This window comes from Branchiostoma lanceolatum, chromosome 19, assembly GCF_035083965.1.
Source record: "Branchiostoma lanceolatum isolate klBraLanc5 chromosome 19, klBraLanc5.hap2, whole genome shotgun sequence".
In the NCBI taxonomy this organism is placed as follows: domain Eukaryota; kingdom Metazoa; phylum Chordata; class Leptocardii; order Amphioxiformes; family Branchiostomatidae; genus Branchiostoma; species Branchiostoma lanceolatum.
The window spans coordinates 15,188,079-15,208,946 of NC_089740.1; the positions used below are offsets into that span (position 1 = coordinate 15,188,079).

Consider the following 20,868-nt stretch of genomic DNA (forward strand, 5'->3'; position numbering starts at 1 on the left):
CTTTCCTGGAACTGGTGACTGACTTCCTAATAAGGGCGACTTCCTTCCAGGAACTGGTGAATGACTTCCTAATAAGGGCGACTTCCTTCCCGTAACTGGGGACCTCCTTCCAGGAAGAAGGGCCTGCTGTGATTCTGGGGTGGGAGACTTCGGCCTGAGGTTCCTTCTGCCATCCCAAGACGTCCTGGGCCCGTCTTCTTCAACAGGGGACTTGTCCATGGTCGGCGAGATGACGCGCTCTACCACATACGTGATGGGGGACTGGACCTCTGCAGACCTTTGCGATTTCCCCCGCCTGTCCACGAGAGGCGACTCCGCGCGGGGAGACGGGGAGAGTCGTCGCATCAGCGGGCTGTCTCGCCCCTCCTCGATGTACAGCCGCTGCATTTCCGCCGTCTCGAACCGCTTCACGATGTCAAACACGTTTTCCGACGGCTCCTCTGAAAGTTCGTGGACCGGCGTTTCCGTTCTCTCTACATCTGAAACATCGCTGTACCCAGGAGACAGCTGCCTCCGAATCTCCCTTGGTGGAGGCAAGGAAACCTGGTTTCTCACAGCCTTCTTCTCGACTTGTGTAATCTTTCTTTTCTCCTCTGGCGCGATCTCTTTCCTCTCCACAGTCTTCCCCACCATGTACCCCTGGGTTTGGGTTTTGGTGGTTACCACTTGGCTGGTTGAAGTCTTGGTGACGAAGGTTCGACTCGAGGAGGTTTTCTTGGTTTGTTCCGTAGCCAAACTGTTGATGTAGTTTTCCCAGCGTGGCTGGTTGGGCTTTGTGACCATGTACTGATTGTGGATGTCCTGTAGGAGTTGCTGTTAGAGGAAGAAGGGAAGGAAAACTGTTACATTTCTTATTCTATAAGATGAATTCTTAGTTCTTAAGGCCACCACAATGCAATTTGTTGGTTCTTGGACTACATTCAATTTGTACACGAATTTATAAAATGAATCATCCAATAATAACTGCGATTTTAGAACAAAAGCTTCTCATGAATAAACAAAGGTTCAAACAAACAAATGTATGCCACCAATTTCACTGATATATGTGTGATATTTCACTGTAGTCTACTGTGGAATTCAGGCTACCAATGGTGGCCTGCATAACTGTTGTTTGTTTTGTAAATATCAAATAAAACCATTAATAAATTGTTGAACTGTAAGAACAAGAAAACAGAGTCTGAGGGAAAGGCTGTATCTTGATACAGTTTCAGGGAGTGAAAATAGATCTAAATTTGTCTCCAAGAACCAATCAAATAAATTGGTATGGCCTAAATATTGATGAAATTATGGACCAAAAGAAGCAAAATCAACAAGGTAAAGAAATTCAATACAAGTTTTACTTCACTGTAAAACGACTTCTAACCCTCCCAAAAATACAGGTCTACATGCAAATCATTTTGGGACATATGCAGAGGTGCTACAGATTTATGCAGAAAAATGTTCATTCATAATTGCATCAAACACAACTTAAACAAACAAAAGCTGCTATCCTGCGATTTCTAGCTTAGCTGGAAAAAAAGACAGGTAGAAAGAGCAGAAATCTAACAAGGCACCAAATTCTATTGTGAAAAAAAAACACTAGCCAAGGAAAAGTTGGAAAAGGAACAGAAGTATTTGTATTCGAAGAAAAAGAAGTCTAAAAAAAGAAGTCTCGAAAAAGAAGGATAGTTCGGCACAGAAGAAACACCAGGAGGGGGGATCGAAACAAGTGAAGAATGAAGGAGGGAAGGAAGGAGGGAGTGAAAGAAGCAACAGCTGACAGGGTGCTAGTATGACAGGCAAGGCGAGATTGAGAGAAGGTTGAAGCATTCAGTGAAGAGATGCAAGCGTGAGAAACAGAGATTGAGACATTGTAGCCATGCAGAAACAGTAGCCGCCATACTAGCAACATGCCAGCTGTCACATTCGGAATGTAGCGAAGCTGTCACATTCGGAATGTAGCGAAGAATGGTGGGAACGTTACCTTTTGCTGAACGCACGCACGTATCCTCTCTCTCCAAGGCGGCCGGCAAAAAAATCGGGCAAGACGCCGGCTGGTAAGATCTCACAAGATGTGCATGGAGTTTAGAATGGCAGTCAATAACGAGATGCCATGCCTCAATACTTTCCATACCGTTTCTATAGTAGTACAGTAGTAACTACATTAGTTGTTGTTTTCTGGTTGTCATGCCAACACGAACATTTGTCTGTTTATCGCACGCTGTTGGTTGGTTGGCAGACTTCACGGTTAGCGCCACACGCACGTACATGTATGGGGTGTTGGTTGGGTGGGTGGGGGTGAGGAAAAACCACATGCCACCGTTGTGGGTACATGGAAACACTTACAATGTGGTGAAAACGTGTGGTGTATTGTATGTATAATACATGGCAATCAATGCAAATGCAAAACACCAGCTCAGGACGGTGTGTCTTTCCAAAGTCTTAAAACTAAAGGCCTTGTTGCAAAACTGTGCCTTCGCAAAGTGGTATCTTTAAAATATCCCTAACGCAATTCTGAACAAGACAGCCTTGAAAAACGAGTGCAAAATTCTTAGAAATTTTTTGCCTTCTTTCGTGAAAATTTGTAAAAACCACAGCAGCCACCTGTCAGCTTGAACTTTGAACTTTCTTCTTCCCAGTTTGCATCACACCAAACCGACCAATCACAAGCGGCCACATCACCTACACTGCAGTACCACTCATGCCAGACAGGGGGCGTACCTTAGCGGAGTTCTTCAGCTGCACCATGGACGGGTCCTGGACGGGTTTGCCCGAAGCGTTCTTAGTCGCCTCGATCAGTTCCCCGAGAGCCACGGCCACGTCTTTCACAGCGTTTATCAACAAGACCTGGGGACAACGCAAGGCCATTCTTACAAATAAACATCAACAATCGCCAAATAACAGTTACTCAAGCAACTAGATATATGTAAGGTCATTCTTACATCAACATTGAGTACATGCGGTATACACATGTTGAAATCTGGCAGATAACAATCCTGACTATAGAAAGACACAGAAAGATAGCACGACTAGATTAAGTACTAACAAGCTTAGTGAAATACATGTTATTGTTAAAGCTGCTGTGGAAAAATTTTAAGGTGAATGGTAAAAAAGTCAATGCTCAATGCTTTAGATTATTGATAAATTACAGCAAAAACAGAATGTCGGTAACAAAATAAATCAAGAAAAATTACTGGATAAATTCTCTAAAGAACATAATTCTGGAGAGTTAATACAATTGCTTGATCTATTTTGTTACTTCCATTCTTTCTATTACGTAACGTTCTACCTGGATGTGTTATCATGACCTTCATCGACGTAACAGACTTAAATTGTGTCGCTGTCGTGCAATCGGGCACAAACAGAGAGAGATAGGCTAATCTGAGCTCCCATGAATGATCAAGGGCACAAACAAAGAAACAAATAATCCTGTTTCAGATTCTGATGTTCTAATGAACACTGCTCCAATGTACTTGCCAATCTGAGCATTCATAAATAAAGGCACGAACACACAAACACACAAACGACCCTGACCTGTGCCTCAGCATCCTGTGGTCCCAGGCTGGCGGCCCCGGACTTGACGGCGTCGGCCAGTTTGGTGATTGTGTCGACGGCCGATTGTGCCGCGGCAGCCAGGTGCTCCTGACTCGAGGCCGCACCTGACACCAGCGTCTTCGTGTCTTCCACAAGCGCCTTCGCTGTCTTCAAGATGTTCTCTCTGGAATAAGACATTTGGAATGTTGGTAAAACATGTCTAAAAGTGTGTGTGTGATTATCATGCAATTAGTACTATAATTTCCCTTGTTATTTGTACAGGTCTTTTGCCACTAACACCATTCGCTAGTAACCCCTGTTATGCTTTGGTCCCATTTCCAAAGTGGGGACAAAAATATGATGTAAAAGACAACAAAAGACACAAAACATTAACAAATTACTCCTAACCATATATCATGTATTTTCTTGATATTATGCATTTCTTTTTTTTCGTTTTCGCAAACATCGCAAACACCAGATCGGAAATGGGACCCAAGCATAACAGGGGCTCAGCAGCACCAAAAGACAGTCGCTCCCATTGATGTACAACATTCCTTTCTCCAGAACGACCTACGGGCGGATGTCCTTCTTTCCGCGGACGGTCACAGAATGGAACGCTCTGCCCTTTGAGACAGTAACAGCTTCATCCCTGACTTCATTCAAAGACAAGATTGCCTCCATGCACTAAATGCACATAGCACTCAGGCCACACCAATTTAATTTCTTGGTTAACGGCTTTTTTAAAAAAAAGAATAATTTTTAGAAAAAAATTCATGAAAACAGAAGGCTGGGCATGATTTTTTTTTTCTAATTTTTTTTTTTTTTGGAAAATAAAAATCTGTTAAACAAGAAATTAAATTGGTGTGGCCTCATCCCCCCTCACTACATGGAAGTCACCACTGAGCCACCTCCAGCATTAGCACCCCCATCAAGTGTGGCAGAACATTCAGCAAGTTGAAGTTGGCCACCTATCCTCGAAGAAGAAGAACGAACCTGTGATCAGCGAAAGCCTCGTCTTCCATCTCAGGACTGAGCGTGCCCGCGGAGGCGAACATGATGGTGGTGTCGAGGTCGCCGATGATCCCGCTGACCGTGCTGGCGGCGTTGATGCAGGCCTGCGTACCGCGGGAACCCGCTTGGAGCGACGCCAGCACGAACAAGACCTGAAACAACGAGTTTCGTCGTTAAACAAGGTACATGTTGTCCCATAGTGGTTTTTATACAATGGTTTTATTGAAGTAATCCTTGTCCAACAGCTTGCAGCCAAACATGGCTGAATTGACGTACAGACATCACAACAGCTATGTTCCACATTAATGATGCGGTACATACGTTAAAATTATGAAATACAAACACATTAAAATAGTCTAAGTGTAGCTTACGATATAATCTTAAGTTTGAAGTGATTAAAAACTAAAAAAGGCCGTAGGGGAAGCATGAACGATACCTAAAAAAACAAGTTTGATTGATAATTCCTCACTCCCTAAAGAGGTGCTGAGACCAACTTAAACTGTAGTGTAAAAATAGAAGACTGTAAATCATAGCTTTGTTTCAAATATCTAACGGCTAAACATCAGATTCTCATCCAATGCAACCCCTTCAAGAATTATGCAATGTGACAAGTCTTTAAAAAACCCATTTCAACAGTGTGTGCCTTCTCTAGAATTTTTTAAGAGGTCCTCTTTAGCGTAGATTGATTTATATTTGTTTTGAGGCCAAAAAAATGCAGATTTCCATAGTCAAATTTTTCCTGACGACACAAGAACACACATTGTAAGGACCTTCTTACAAATCTTGCACAATATAACTTTTCTCAGGTGAAAATGAGTACCTCATTTTGGTTAGAGACGTCCCTCGGATAGGACGTTAAATGGAGGTCCTCTGCTGAATTGAGGAGAACCACACCTCAAGCACGTTAAAGAACCCACCACACCTTTCGAAAAAAAGTAGGGGCATGCCCCGGTGTGCGGTGGTCCAAACCTTACAATCTGGTCTGGGTTGACATCTTGAAAAGGTGATAGTCACCTGTTATGTCAATCCTGCCACAAATGTGGTAAATCTGAAAAAATAAATAAATAAATAAACAAACTATTTCCATGATGGTACCTTTTCAGAGACCGCTCTTGAGTTTTCGATGAGGTCCTTTTTAGCGTAGGTGTCGGTGGGGTTGCTCTGGATGGCGCCGGCGTTGTTGACCACGTCCACACACGAGTTCCCCAGGTCCTGCACCGAGTTACGGATCCTGTCCGAAAGCTGCAACAATAACCACACATGTAGCAATTTGTAATGTAACAAACACATGTAGCGATTAGTAACGCAAACACATGTAGCGATTAGTAACGCAACGTTGACACTCAAGTTCCCAAGGTCCTGCACCGAGTTACGGATCCTGTCCGAAAGCTGCAACAATAACCACACATGTAGCAATTTGTAATGTAACAAACACATGTAGCGATTAGTAACGCAAACACATGTAGCGATTAGTAACGCAACGTTGACACTCAAGTTCCCAAGGTCCTGCACCGAGTTACGGATCCTGTCCGAAAGCTGCAACAATAACCACACATGTAGCAATTTGTAATGTAACAAACACATGTAGCGATTAGTAACGCAAACACATGTAGCGATTAGTAACGCAACGTTGACACTCAAGTTCCCAAGGTCCTGCACCGAGTTACGGATCCTGTCCGAAAGCTGCAACAATAACCACACATGTAGCATTTAGTCACAAAGCGATACAAGCATGTAGCAATTATGAGCAGAATGACATAACTTTGACAAAGAACCAAGTATGGAATTGGCAATTTTCTACAGGAAATGTAAATAGGTTATGTCCTTAGTTAATCCTAAAGGCCTAATGAACAATTTTCTACATCTTGATGGGAGTAGTTACTTAGTATTCATTCATAATATTTCATTAATATTTTGTTCAGAAAAGTAAACCAAAGTGGAGAGATGACCATTTCCTACCAGATTGTTGATTACCATATTAAGAAAAAAGGCTAAATTTTGCTTTCTTGACAAACACCTTTCCTTGCTACATGTATGTATCATTCACAATTTGTCAAGTTATTAAATCATCTTACATCAAACACAGACAAAAAAAACAAAAGAAGGTAGAATCACAGATTGACAAAAGAAGCAATGTCGTACCTCTGGGCTGTTGATGGTTGCCATGGCACCCTTGCTCTGCGCAGCGAGCTCTGAGAAGTCATGTGACAGGGCGTTGGCCTGGGGACCAAGCTCTTCTGGGGAGGACGACGCCTTACCAACCTGGGGAAGAGTTAGCATTGTTAACTAACATCATTAACTTATCAACTTAACTAACTAACTACAAACTCAGCTCCTCAGGGGAGGACAACACCTTACCAACCTGGGGGAGAGTTAGCATTGTTAACTAACATCATTAACTTATCAACTTAACTAACTAACTACAAACTCAGCTCCTCAGGGGAGGACAACACCTTACCAACCTGGGGGAGAGTTAGCATTGTTAACTAACATCATTAACTTATCAACTTAACTAACTAACTACAAACTCAGCTCCTCAGGGGAGGACAACACCTTACCAACCTGGGGGAGAGTTAGCATTGTTAACTAACATCATTAACTTATCAACTTAACTAACTAACTACAAACTCAGCTCCTCAGGGGAGGACAACACCTTACCAACCTGGGGGAGAGTTAGCATTGTTAACTAACATCATTAACTTATCAACTTAACTAACTAACTACAAACTCAGCTCCTCAGGGGAGGACAACACCTTACCAACCTGGGGGAGAGTTAGCATTGTTAACTAACATCCTGAAACCTATCAACTTAACTAACTACAAACTCAAGGGGAGGACAATGTCTTACAAACCTGGGGGGAGAGTTAGCATTGTTAACTTGTCATTGAGTTACTAAGTTAACAAGACAATTTCATTTCATTTTCATTTATTTATCTATGATAAATTATCTGTATCAACTTTGGGGGAAAGAGTGCGCCCCACACACACACACACTGGACCTCCATGAAGAGTGGCACAGGTCAACAAGGCAATTCAGTTTACATAAAGGATTCAAAGACATTCATTTATTGATCAAATTTTGACAATGATGCACTTTGAAATTAGAAACAAATGAGTATAAGATTGAAATTGGCTGACGTGCAATTATGTATTTAGGAGTCTTAATCATGTGCAATGGAAATCTAAGTGGAGTTGTGCAGAATTTCAATCAAGCTCATTCTGGATTGGAACAAAATCACCAGAGCATGTGAAGAAATAGCGACTGTCACATGAGATTTAGCTGGTTCTTAAGCACCAGGAAAGACACTTGTTTGGTACTTACCATATCGTGGGAGGTCCTGGCGATCTGCTTGGCGATCTTCACCATCTTGGTCTGGTAGTCGACAAACGTTCCGTCTGGTTTGTCCTCAAGTCTGCCGTCTACCATCTGGCAACAACAAGGGAACAAACCGGTTTTAGTCAACAAGACGATCTTGAAAATCAGTCTTAGGATGAGGAAGGATGGTGGAATCATTTTAACTTAGACAATCCCAAAAAATTTGCCCTCAAATGAAAGTCTAGACTTCAGCATCCAAAGGCCAAAAGGGGTTGACTCTGAATCTGAAACCTTGGCAACTATTTTGTTACAAACAAATTGACAAACACACAAAGAAACACATTTACAAATAAATTGTTGCCTGTTTTGTTTGTGCTGGCAGTCATGCTACATGTACTGAACAGGTTGCTCATTACCTAATTTGGTAATTCTGCCCATAAAACAAAAGTTCTTTCTTTCCATTCATGTTGAAAGATTGATAGATTGAAAGATTTGAACTTGCTTATCACCTTAGTTGGTGATCCCAACAAACAAGCAAACAAACAGAGCACACAAACACACAAAAAACAAGACTTACGTCACTCATGGCCTTGGTGATGCCGTCCACCATGCCGAAGACGGCGCCGGTCTCGCTGGCCGACTCGTCCAGAGTCTTGAGGAGGTCGTCCACAGCTTCCTTCATCCCCTCCGCAGCCTCATCGATTGCCGCGTGGGCGTGGGTTGCCTAGCAACACAGACAACAGGCTCAAGTCAGTTTGAGCTCACAAAAGCTACATGTACTCTTCCATTACTTGTGACACTTATGATGCAGCCTGAGGAAAATTCCTCTATTCTTTTTTAAGCAGGTACAATGATGAATTCAAGCTTAACAGCATAGAATGAATCTCTTTCCAGTGGTATGAAAGTTGGTGAACAAAACATATGGGAACTTCAGTAATATTTTTCTTGTTTGAAATTTCACTAAGGAGATTACCATTTACATTTACCTTGAACCTTTTACCGGTATCTGTTTCCTTAAAGGTTTGTACATTCAAATCTTTTTCCTTAAAGGTTTGTACATTCAAGTCTTTTTCCTTAAAGGTTTGTACATTCAAATCTTTTTCCTTAAAGGTTTGTACATTTGTCCTTTTCCCTGATGGAGACCAAAGTAAAGCTTGAAGGCTTTAACTTTGTTTAACTCCTACCTTGGGGTTTCCTCCTCCCTCCTTGGAGGTGTAGACCAGCTGCAGCGCTGACTCAGCGACCGTCTTGGTCTGCTCGAGGAGGTTGGCTTGTTTCTGCGAGTTCATCGTCTTCGAGGCGAGGTTGATTGCCGCCGACGCAAGAGGGTCGAAGTACGACGACAGCTGGGTCACCTGAGGTCAGAGGAAAACATTAGGATGATTAAGAATCACACACAAAAAAATTATGACAACTAAAGATAGTTGTCATAATGGATTGCATCTTACTTACATCCAAGAATCTTCTAAACCATAATGTCAGAATAGACTTGGTAAAATGTCGTTTGACAGTTTGAGAAAACTTATGCAACAATCCCTACTAGATTCCCTAAAAGAAATAAATGAAAAACAACCTTCCGAATTAAGTAATCCAGTTCCAGTCACACTCAAACAATTAACATAGAACTTAGGACACAATCCCTACTAGATGCCCTTAAAGAAATGATGAGAAAGAGTGGTGCAAAACATAGAACTTCTGCAACCGTCCCTACCTGGTGTCCCAGCTTCTCAGCCTTCTCCTTCGCGGCCGACGCGACCCCGTCGACGTTTTTCCCGATCTCGTGCGCAGCGTTGTTCATCTGCTCCTGGAAGATCTAAAGAAACAGACAACTGTGTTAAATCTGCCCCTTCTGGGTAGTATGGGGATTCACAGTTAGTAGTCTACAGAAACAAAGAACGGTGTTACATGTAAATCTGCCCTTTCTGGGTACTATGGACGCTGATAGTCTGGACAAAGTAGTGTATTACATACGTTTGAGCAAAACAGATGGCCATGGAAGAAAATTTTGATAAGACATTTCAGACTTGAATCATCTTGTACACTCATGCTTACAGTTTCGTCTGTAGATTCAGAACTGAAACCTTAAGGAAAAGGCTTTCTGCATTAAATCTGCCCCTTCTGGGTAAATTGACCCTCATAGTCTGAACAGAGAACAGCATTATAATTAAAACTGCCCCTGGGTAATACAGATGTCCATGGAAGACATTTTTTTTCTTAAGAGGGAAGAGAGGCATTGCGCCAACAAGCTGTAACCATATGCCCCCTTGCCCTTTGGGAGCAGATCATCTGACAAGCATAAGATTCAGATTGACCAGGAATGCTACTAGGTCACATGTGGCCACAGTCTTCAACTTTGAGCTGTCTCTGACAGTAATTTTGCCCCTCAGGAAGCCTTGGAATAACCCCATGTTAACTTGAAATTCTCTAAAACACGGTGGAAGGGGGGACCCACCCTTCACCCTTCTACACCGCCCCCCTGCTTGGTTGCTTCGCTCCCCCAGAATGCTCCCTTTGCAATTTATTTGGTGATAGTCCCTTTACAAACAAACAATAGAAAACACAAAGAGACCACCCTCCTCACCTGTGTTGTTCCCTCGTTCCTGGCCTCTAGTTTCTGAGTGACTGCGGACAGCGACGCCTGGTCGACGTCACGGATACACTGGTTAATGACCTGGATGCCACGGTCGCACTCACGCTGGCCGGGGGCCTTGTCTCTGTTGGTGGACAAAAGAACAGACCTGGTTAGCAATTTGGAGAACAAAATTCAAAGATTTGAATTGACCAATCACAGCAACTATCAAACTTTTAAACCAATAAAAACACTTCCAAGATTTGAACTGTCCAACCAAATGGCTCACCTAATCGAGGCGATAGAGTCGGAGCCAGTTTTGGAGTGCCCAATAAGACGGATTAAACTCACAACCAATCAAAACCATATCAGATTTGAACGGACCAATCATATTCCTCAAGAGATTTGAAATGACTAATCACAGTGCTCACCTGATAGTGATGAGTGCCCAGCGAAGAAAAATTCAAAGATTTGGTTTCACCAATCACATCCTATCAAGATTTGAACTGACCAATCACAACGCTCACCTGATGGATGCGATGAGCCTCTTGATGGAGTCGGAGACAGTTTTGGAGTGCCCAATAAGACGGATGAAACTCACAACCAATCAAAACCATATTACATTTGAACGGACCAATCACATTCCTCAAGAGATTTGAACTGACCAATCACAACGCTCAACTGATGGATGCGATGAGCCTCGATAGAGTCGGAGACAATTTTGGAGTGCCCAATAAGACGGATGAAACTCACAACCAATCAAAACCATATTAGATTTGAACGGACCAATCATATTCCTCAAGAGATTTGAACTGACCAATCACAACGCTCACCTGATGGAGGCGATGAGCCTCTTGATGGAGTCGGAGACAGTTTTGGAGTGCCCAATAAGACGGATGAAACTCACAACCAATCAAAACCATATTAGATTTGAACAGACCAATCACATTCCTCAAGAGATTTGAACTGACCAATCAGAACGCTCACCTGATGGAGGTGATGAGCCTCTTGATAGAGTCTGACACAGTTTTGGAGCATCCAGCAAACAAAATTCAAAGATTTGAATTGACCAATCAGAGTATCTGGCAAACTTTAACAACCAATTAAAACCCTTCTGAAATTTGAACAGACCAATCAGAACGCTCACCTGATGGATGCGATGAGCCTCTTGATGGAGTCGGAGACAGTTTTGGAGTGCCCGGCGAGGAGTTGCCAGGTCGGGGGGTCCTTCGGGTTCACAGCCAGCAGCTTGGCTGTGGTGATCAGGGAGCTGGTGCTGTCGATGATGGTTCTACCGGCGATTACGATTGGTTCCTGTGCCTTCCGTGCCTGGAAGAGGAGAGAAATCAGCCAATGAGCATGAAGTTTGCAAATCCACAGGAGTGTGCAATTTTCTATGGTAAATGATTGAACTGAAATCAACTGAAATATTACCAAACTATTTCCTAATTTCAGAGTGACTGGCCATCTCCCTGCTATTTAACCCCATAACCAATACCAAATGGCTACCTTACCAGGGTGGCCAAACTACAATTCTCCAAAACCTGAAAATACTGATAAGGTGCCCAAATTCGCCATATTTCATCTGTAGCTGGACCTCAGTAACTACCAACTTGGCAAACAAACCCAAGAAGAGGATCTTGAGTTATAGCTGCAAACACAGACAAAAATACAGGTCAGTGGCCTCTTTATATATATAATTTCCTGGTGGTAACAAATAACAAATCCAAAGCCCATCCTGACCTCTATGCTGATCTGCGCGGGCACGCTGGCGAACCCAGGGTTGGAGGTCTGCCCTTAGGCCACACCAACCTTGGCTAGGTCTGTACTTTCTAGACTAGTTATAAAACACCAGCCCAACAGTGTATTCCTACTTAATGTAGAGAATAAAATATCCTGACCTCTATGCTGATCTGCGCAGGCACGCTGGCGAACTCGGGGTTGGAGGCGAAGGTCGTCAGGTTCTCCACGGCTTCCATCAGCGGCCTACTCGCCTCCGCAACCTGCTGACGATTCTGCTCCGTGAAGTTCCCGTCCAACGCCTGGGGGAGACAGGATCAAATTACAACATGTAAGGCCTGGGGAGGACAGGATCAAATTACAACATGTATCTACAATACAACCTGCTGACGATTCTGCTCCGTGAAGTTCCCGTCCAACGCCTGGGGGAGACAGGATCAAATTACAACATGTAAGGCCTGGGGAGGACAGGATCAAATTACAACATGTATCTACAATACAACCTGCTGACGATTCTGCTCCGTGAAGTTCCCGTCCAAGGCCTGGGGAGGACAGGATCAAATTACAACATGTATCTACAATACAACCTGCTGACGATTCTGCTCCGTGAAGTTCCCGTCCAAGGCCTGCGGAGGACAGGATCAAATTACAACATGTATCTACAATACAACCTGCTGACGATTCTGCTCCGTGAAGTTCCCGTCCAAGGCCTGGGGAGGACAGGATCAAATTACAACATGTATCTACAATACAACCTGCTGACGATTCTGCTCCGTGAAGTTCCCGTCCAAGGCCTGGGGAGGACAGGATCAAATTACAACATGTATCTACAATACAACCTGCTGACGATTCTGCTCCGTGAAGTTCCCGTCCAAGGCCTGCGGAGGACAGGATCAAATTACAACATGTATCTACAATACAACCTGCTGACGATTCTGCTCCGTGAAGTTCCCGTCCAAGGCCTGCGGAGGACAGGATCAAATTACAACATGTATCTACAATACAACCTGCTGACGATTCTGCTCCGTGAAGTTCCCGTCCAAGGCCTGGGGAGGAAAATGTGCAAAATTGTCAACTCTTTTCAGATGAAGCACTGCTTTTCAGGTGTCTATTTCCAACTTCTTTTAAGTAATGTGACTTTGTCTGATACTTTAATAAAAGCTTTCTTTTGAAACTGACTAATTTGAAACTATTCACAGTATTTTTCTGTGAGCTAAATATAACAATTCATTGCACAAACTTATCTAGAAACAATTTTACACTTCCAGGATGAAAATTTCTGTTGCAAAACTTGTTCACATGTTGCTTAGTCCCGTAAAAAACCCATCCCACAACTTATGATTTCTACATCATGACATTATTTAAGCAAAAGTTTTTTGGGAATTCCATAATTTTCCTCATGTACTGAATTGAAACGACCTTTAACTCTGTCCTTTCACCCCTGACCTCCGTACCTTTATACTCTTGACCAGGTTGGCTGTGCTGTTGGCCACCTCCTTTGCTGATTGGACGAAGTGTCGCTTAGCAACGGGGTTGGATGTCTTGGTGGATGCGACTCGGCACATGTTGCAGAGCGAGGATGTGTGCTTGGCGATCACCGTGGCTGCAGACAGAACCTAAACAGAACATAAACCCATGGCAACCGTTACCGTACAGAACTACAGGCACGGCAGCTGCACATGTGGTGCTGGGTTAGTGCTTACTCATGGACACTGTGTCCATTTATCCTGACAAATGTAAAATTATAACCAGTTCTGTCAAACCTGTACAAGTGACAACCTCTACATAAGGACCACCTTGCCAATGTGAGCCCTTTTTGTTGGGCCCTTAGGTAATTTTCCCTATTGACAGAAACATTAAGAATCCTGTCTATAGTGAGCGCCTGTCCACATAGACCTGATCTTAATAGTCCCTTGAGTGATCTTCTTTTTGGCTGTGATTCTCAAATCTTATCACAATCATGCAAAGAACTGAAGTTTAGAAAGAAGTGAGGATGGTGCGACTGGAATGGTCCATGCTGTGCTGAGGGGGGTGAAGTGAGCTGGAATGGTCCATGCTGTGCAGAGGGGGGTGAAGTGAGATTAGCTGCTGGGGTGCAGGGGGCAACCTAGTATTTGAAAAATTGTGAGGATTGGCGAAGAATCTAAGAATATTCTGGAAAGGAGCTTAAGCCCTACAAAGATTAGAGGCAATACAAGGCATGGAAGTAGTTAAGTGTGCAGTGTTAGGCCAGTGCAGTAGGAAATCAGCTTGTGAAGGGTTAAAAATCAGCTTGTGATGGGTTAAGAATGAAGGCTACAACAATGCCATAGGCAAGTGCAGAGTGAGCTTTCAATGCCGTGGAAAGTAAAAGGAAAATCATATTACGTCGATGCCTGGAATTGTCAGAAGGAATGTTAGACCAGGGATCATTCAGGGCAAAGCATCTAAGTGTTGGGCCAGTGCAAAGGGAAGTGTTGTGTTTGTTGAAAGCCTAACATTGACAGCATCAGGACAGTGGAAAGTATTTGGCCCATGCAGTGGAAAGTTCTGAAGCCTCGTAGTGTAAAGCCTTGGGCCAGTGCAAAGGAAAGTGCGGGGCTGGTTGAAATCCAAGCATTTCAGGCCAGCTTTGAGGTTTTGAAGTTTTGGGCCCATGCAGAGTTATAAGTATTAGAACTGTGAGGAGGACGTTTAAGCATTTGGCCCATGCAGTGCAAAACATTGGGCAATGGGAAGTGCAAGGCCAGTGAAGAGCCAAGCTTCGAAGCCGCTTACGGCCCATGCAGTGGGCTGCTAGGGTCCATGGAAAGCAAAGATTAAAGGCTTAAAGGGTCCGTGCAGAGGACAGTGATGGGCCATTGATGGTCCGTGAAAAGCGAAGCGTTGAGCGCAAGGCCTAACCTACCTTGATTGGCACAGTGCGGTCGCGCTAGTTTGAGAGAGAGCGAGAGCGAAGGTGAGATGAGAGTTAGGTCACACACGAGTACTACAGTGAGACTGAGATGGAGAAGCGTGAAAAATGAAGCCACATGCACAAACATGAAGAGTCCACATAGATTCAACAGTTACATACAGAACAAAGTGGTCTACATTGAGTACAAACCTGTTAGGCATTAATGTATTCTACATACAAACCTGACGCATTAGTCTATCATACAAACCTTGTGCACAAATCCAACATGAGGCTGTCTTACCCAATAGGGCAAAAGCCAGTTTTAGGCAAGTGATGTTTTCACATTTTTAAACCACAAATTATTGTAGATACTGTTATGTCCAAACCACAATATGGTGAAGTGAGGCATATATTCAACAGTTACATACAGAACATGCAGTGCACCATACAACCTGTTACGCTACAATGTAGGTATCAGATACAAACCTGTTACACAACAGTTACACTTTAGTACAGCCCTACTACACTTCAATGTACATTTGTAGTCTATCACAAACCTGGTAAATATCGAATTAGAAGAGAGACTATGTCAAGCCTAACATACTTTGCCATCCAAGACATAGTTGGGGTGTAATACTACAATTGTTTGTGAAAATCTAGTTCACTAAACTTGTCAAAACTTGGCTTGTTTTTGTGAGTGAATTGATCAAATTAAGTAAGAAAGATGCATGTAAACTAAGGTCATCTAAGCACTGGTAAAATTGCAGCATTGCATGTTTCCTAATTCAAGTCATCTGGGACGAATGGTAACTTTAGGCACGAAACCATCATATGCAACAGTTACTGTAAATCATTGCTGGAATGTCCAATCGGGTTGTAATTAAGCAAGTCTCTATACTAGGGAAGCTGCAAATTTGGCTATTCTGCAGCAAAAATACGAAAATGACAACTGCGGCTGCATAAAACAGGGATTATTTCAAAAGCAGTAAGAGTTGTAAATAAAGCTTGCCAAGTTACTGTACTATTCTGTTGTTGAAGTAGGAGGATGTCAGAGTACATTGCAAACTATAGTAACAGTAGTGTTGTAGTTTCTAGTCTCCTCTTTGTTATAGAAAGAGGTTGCAAGCTGAAGCCTACTGATACAGTGCTGTATTCTACTGTTATATCACTATAATGCCACACCAATTTTATTTCTTGGTTAACAGATTTTTATTTTCAAAAAAAAAAAAAAATTTAGAAACAAAGAAAATCATGAAAACAGAAAGCTGGGCCAGCCTTCTGTTTTCATGAATTTTTTTTTTTTAATTTTGAATTTTTTTTTGAAAATAAAAATCCGTTAACCAAGAAATAAAATTGGTGTGGCTTAAGGGGGTGAAGCAAGCGGACTCGTAGGCTCCTCTCCTATGCTGCAAGCCTCCTCTTTACTGCGGTGAAGAAAGCAGCAAGCCGGGCCATTCCTCAGCGTAAAACCCAACATTAACTGAAACCTACTGTTACAGTACTGGTCTTTCCGGCCCGTACCTGAGCCTGGGACGTCGTCGGGTCTAGGAGTTGTTGACACGCCATCTGGATGGCCTGGTTCGCCCGCGCGAACTGTGATTGGTCGACCAGCCCCTGCCGTCCCGCCTGGCTGGACGGGTCCGCGATGCCAACAAGGTACGCAGTCTGCGGGAAAATGGAAAAATGATTCGTCGCATTTTTGTTATTGTTAAACGTCTTATTAGGAATCGTCAGTTTGGTAAAATATGTGCAGGGAAATGGGCCAAATTGACAGAGTTTTATGTCCTCAAACAAAAGAATTGCAGCAACATCGATTCCAAAATCCGAATCCGGTATTCAAATTTTGGACAGCGGCACACTCAAAATGCATTTAAATATTCTATGGAAGCCTGTGTCATAAAAGTAGAACCCCATGTGATCACACAGTCCAAAACACCTATATCAAACGTTTTTGCGGCCCAGGTATGACATAAATAGTATTTCTCAAATACATGTAAATAAAAAACACCAGACGATTTGTACCTGAGAAGCGGCCTCGGTGAGCCCACAGACCGCGGTGGACGCCCGCGTTACGGCCGAACCAAACTCTTCGTGCTCGCTGTTCTTGGCATGCTGGGTAATCGAGCTCATCGACTCGCCCAACGTCTGTAAAACAAACAACAACATTGGCAATGATAAAATAATATACCATTAGGCTTGCCCCTGAGGTGTCGCCAAAAATTCATATGTAGCTGGCTCCACGTGTCTGCTTTGCGTAAATTTACACAGCTGTCATTTTCAGTAATACCATTCTTTGGCTGACAACTAAGCTAAAGCCATGATTTAGGTACAGCCATGGTATCTATGAATCCTTAACCTTCTCCCTGCTGCCTAACTCTGTAACCAATAGGGAATTGGGTGCCAAACGGCTACTTCACAGTGCTAAGGTTAAACCTTAAAAGCATTCCCAAACATACATTGTACATCTGGCTTATTTGATATCTAGCCTAAAAGACTTGATGATCAAAAGTAGACAATAGCTGTTACAGTAGTACTAGATCAGCAGTAACGTCTTATTTCTACATGAATATGGTAATTTTTTGTATATCCTACCAAGGATCCCTGGCTTGTAGTGACAATGCCTTTACTAAAACCTGGCAAGAGAAGACAAGCACAAACACATTTCTGAAAACTAAATCTTTAAGACAGTGCTCAAAGATAGTCCTTAGCCTCTTCCCCCCTCACTACTTTGCCCCTGATGGAATCATCTGGGGGTAAAGTTTAAGCTCAAGAAGAAGAGATCTTAAGACACAGTTCCGCACCTTAGACTTGTCCATGACAGTCTCGAGGCAGTCAAAGTACGTCAGGTCGTTGACCGGCTCCATGGGGTTGTCCAGCATGCTGCGCATCACCTAAACACACAAAAACATTATAAAATCACCCTGAACACCCCTGCAGCTGCAATGGGAGCAGCCAGATTGCATGGAGGACACTTATACTGGACTGTTCTATTCTCTTGTTATGGGTAGGAGGACAGGCATTTCAAAACAATCTCAATCATAGATCATTTGTGCAATATTCCAAGGCATAAAATAATATATTGTCATGAATGTCAATATTCATAATAGATTGATGGAGAACTGGGGGAAAAGCTGACTGTATGTCTTAGACAAGCATTCAAAATCACATTCACAAAAATGTAGAAATACAATCATTGTTTTGGATTTTTGAAAGGCACTTTTGAAGAGAATACTATACATTAATCCTGTCAATAAAATACAAGTCTGTTGCTCAAGTTTTGAGAGAGAGAAATGACAGAAAAATTATGAGAATAAGGGAATAAAAGAGAGATGAAAAAGAGAGGGGGAGTGAGAGTAACCCTTGTCTGGCTGTTGAAGTGCGAGATGTAGACTTCGACACTCTTAGTGATGATGTCCGGATGCGGGAGGATGATATGCATCTCCATGTCTTTCTTCAGCTCCGATACTTTCCTCGTCTCCGTCGTCTCAACAGAGGAGGAGGAATGGACCTCTGTGATTTGTGTCACCGTCTACGGGCGAGCGAGGGATGAAGAGAGAGATGGAGGGAGGACAGAGAGAAGAAAAGAAAGACTCAAAACTAGCACAGAAGAAAGAAGACGCAAAAAAACAAGAACTTAAATCTAAAGTTAGTGTGAGAGTTAGATGAGAAAAAAAGCCATCAAGAGATGACTTCTTGTGAGAAAACTTAACGGTTAGTAAGATAAAAGTACAAGAGAGAAAATAAAGTAAAAAATACACTTGGCATGAGAAAGATAGAGTGAAAAATGCTCATGGAAAAAAGGAGTCATCAAAAGATGACTACATTACATGAGAAAATAGTCTTAGGCCACACCAATTTAATTTCTTGGTTAACGGATTTTTATTTAAAAAAAAAGATTTTTAGAAAAAGAAATAAAACATGAAAAGAGAAGGCTGGCCCAGCCTTCTGTTTTCGTGATTTTTTTTTTCTAAAAAATTGTTTTTTTTTTTAAATAAAAATCCGTTAACCAAGAAATTAAATTGGTGTGGCCTAAAGACTGAGTTCTTTTTATAAGAATTCACTAAGACGATGTACAGTAGATTCTGTGATGTTTTCTTCCGGAGTCTCTGCTTTCTCTGTCTTGACGGTTTCTGTAGAAGTCTAGGAGTGAGTGAGAGGAGGAAAGGGGCAAGAGAAAAGAGAAGCCGGCTTAAAAAAGCAAAACTTAAAAGAGAAAAAGCAAGCCAAAGCAACACAGTAGAGGACTCAAACCATGTTAAAACATACAGATAAACTAAAGAGTTAGAATGTTTAACAAAAGCAGAAAACCAAACAAATACAAGCTGATTACGCTGTACAAAGAAAGTAGAAAACTTCAAGCAAAGCAAAGCGTTAAGAATAATTATTAAGTACAGCAGTTTCTTCTGTCTTCTCTTCTGTGGCACCTGTCTCTTCAGGTGTTTCACCTTTATCAGGTGTGTCTTCAGAAGGCTAGGTGTGAGTTAAGGAGTAAATAAAGGGGCAAAGAAGAAAAGAAAGGACAACTAAGGTATAGTTTAAGACACCAGAATAAGGCTGTAAAAAAGACAGGAGCTCTTGGAAGAAAAGGTGCATTCCTCAGGTACATCTAAAACTTAAGATGGTACCTTTGACTTTCTTCAAGGCATTACCATCCTTACAGAAAAAGGCAGGTAAAAAGGAAAAATGGAAAACTGGGAAGAAAAAAACACTCTCCACAAGAATGTCTCCTAAATCTTAAGATGGTACTTTGACTTCCTTTAAGACGCTGCCACCCTACCTCGATGTTCCTTAAGGCGTTGTCGCACTCCTTCTGTCCGGGCGCGGTCTGCATGCAGATGTTGATCAGCTGGTTGATGCTGTCAGTCACAGACCTGGTAAACAAACAAACAGATAAGTAAACATAAACAATCTACTAAGAGATGAATAAATAAGCGCAATGGCTTTAGATGTTTCCCTTCTTTGGAAAATACTTTTTAAAAACTTTGGATTTTTTTTCAGGAATTTAACCTTCTATGTGCTGAAGTGGCAATTATGCATCAAGCTTGTATTGGTTATGGCATTAGGCAGCAGGGAGCAGGTTATTATAGTACTAACATGTAGCATCTTGATTGTGCTTGTTCTAATTTATGTTTTTTTATTTGTTGATCAATACAACATCGTATCTACTCTGGAACTGACACAACCTTAAGACATCTTTGGATTCTTCTTTCCTAAGATTTTGAGAAAGTTTGCATTTTGCACAACACATTTTACTTTAAGACATAAGACAATTTGAAGAAGAAGAAGACAATTAAAGAAGACAATTTGAAGACATGTATTTGTCTCACCTTGCCGCTGAAGCCAGTTGGTTCTTGGCGTTAGGAGCATTGGGGTCGGCTGAGAGAGACTTGGCCGCCAGCAGGAGTTTACTGGAGGACATGGAGATGCTCTTCAGGTTACTGACCATCAGGGACTGCTGTTCATCATCCTGGGAGGGAGGGAGGGAGGGAAGGAATGAACAGTTTAGCGGAGGAGAGAGAGATGCTCTTCAGGTTACTGACCATCAGGGACTGCTGTTCATCATCCTGGGAGGGAGGGAGGGAGGGAAGGAATGAACAGTTTAGCGGAGGAGAGAGAGATGCTCTTCAGGTTACTGACCATCAGGGACTGCTGCTCATCATCCTGGGAGGGAGGGAGGGAGGGAAGGAATGAACAGTTTAGTGGAGGAGAGAGAGATGCTCTTCAGGTTACTGACCATCAGGGACTGCTGTTCATCATCCTGGGGGGGAGGGAGGGAAGGAATGAACAGTTTAGTGGAGGAGAGAGAGATGCTCTTCAGGTTACTGACCATCAGGGACTGCTGCT

At 42.7% G+C, this 20,868-nt stretch overlaps 1 protein-coding gene across 21 annotated transcripts in view; it reads right to left on the reverse strand.

Moving 5' to 3' along the window:
- LOC136425461 (talin-1-like) overlaps positions 1 to 20,868 on the reverse strand; it is a 158,448-nt gene that overhangs the window by 22,543 nt on the left and 115,037 nt on the right. For 12 of the 21 annotated variants that reach the window (XM_066414329.1, XM_066414328.1, XM_066414325.1 and 9 more), the window contains 19 exons: positions 20,352 to 20,491; positions 19,802 to 19,895; positions 18,383 to 18,553; positions 17,826 to 17,915; positions 17,047 to 17,169; positions 16,516 to 16,689; positions 13,604 to 13,765; positions 12,311 to 12,451; positions 11,557 to 11,738; positions 10,422 to 10,554; positions 9,552 to 9,653; positions 9,025 to 9,195; positions 8,418 to 8,564; positions 7,847 to 7,951; positions 6,667 to 6,786; positions 5,620 to 5,766; positions 4,507 to 4,676; positions 3,514 to 3,697; positions 2,701 to 2,826 (listed from right to left, as the gene is read on the reverse strand). In XM_066414329.1, the coding sequence (XP_066270426.1) occupies positions 2,701 to 2,826; positions 3,514 to 3,697; positions 4,507 to 4,676; positions 5,620 to 5,766; positions 6,667 to 6,786; positions 7,847 to 7,951; positions 8,418 to 8,564; positions 9,025 to 9,195; positions 9,552 to 9,653; positions 10,422 to 10,554; positions 11,557 to 11,738; positions 12,311 to 12,451; positions 13,604 to 13,765; positions 16,516 to 16,689; positions 17,047 to 17,169; positions 17,826 to 17,915; positions 18,383 to 18,553; positions 19,802 to 19,895; positions 20,352 to 20,491 (2,682 nt within the window). The remainder of the gene's footprint in view (positions 1 to 2,700; positions 2,827 to 3,513; positions 3,698 to 4,506; positions 4,677 to 5,619; positions 5,767 to 6,666; positions 6,787 to 7,846; positions 7,952 to 8,417; positions 8,565 to 9,024; positions 9,196 to 9,551; positions 9,654 to 10,421; positions 10,555 to 11,556; positions 11,739 to 12,310; positions 12,452 to 13,603; positions 13,766 to 16,515; positions 16,690 to 17,046; positions 17,170 to 17,825; positions 17,916 to 18,382; positions 18,554 to 19,801; positions 19,896 to 20,351; positions 20,492 to 20,868) is intronic. The other 9 variants (XM_066414331.1, XM_066414337.1, XM_066414335.1 and 6 more) reach the window with 3 other exon arrangements.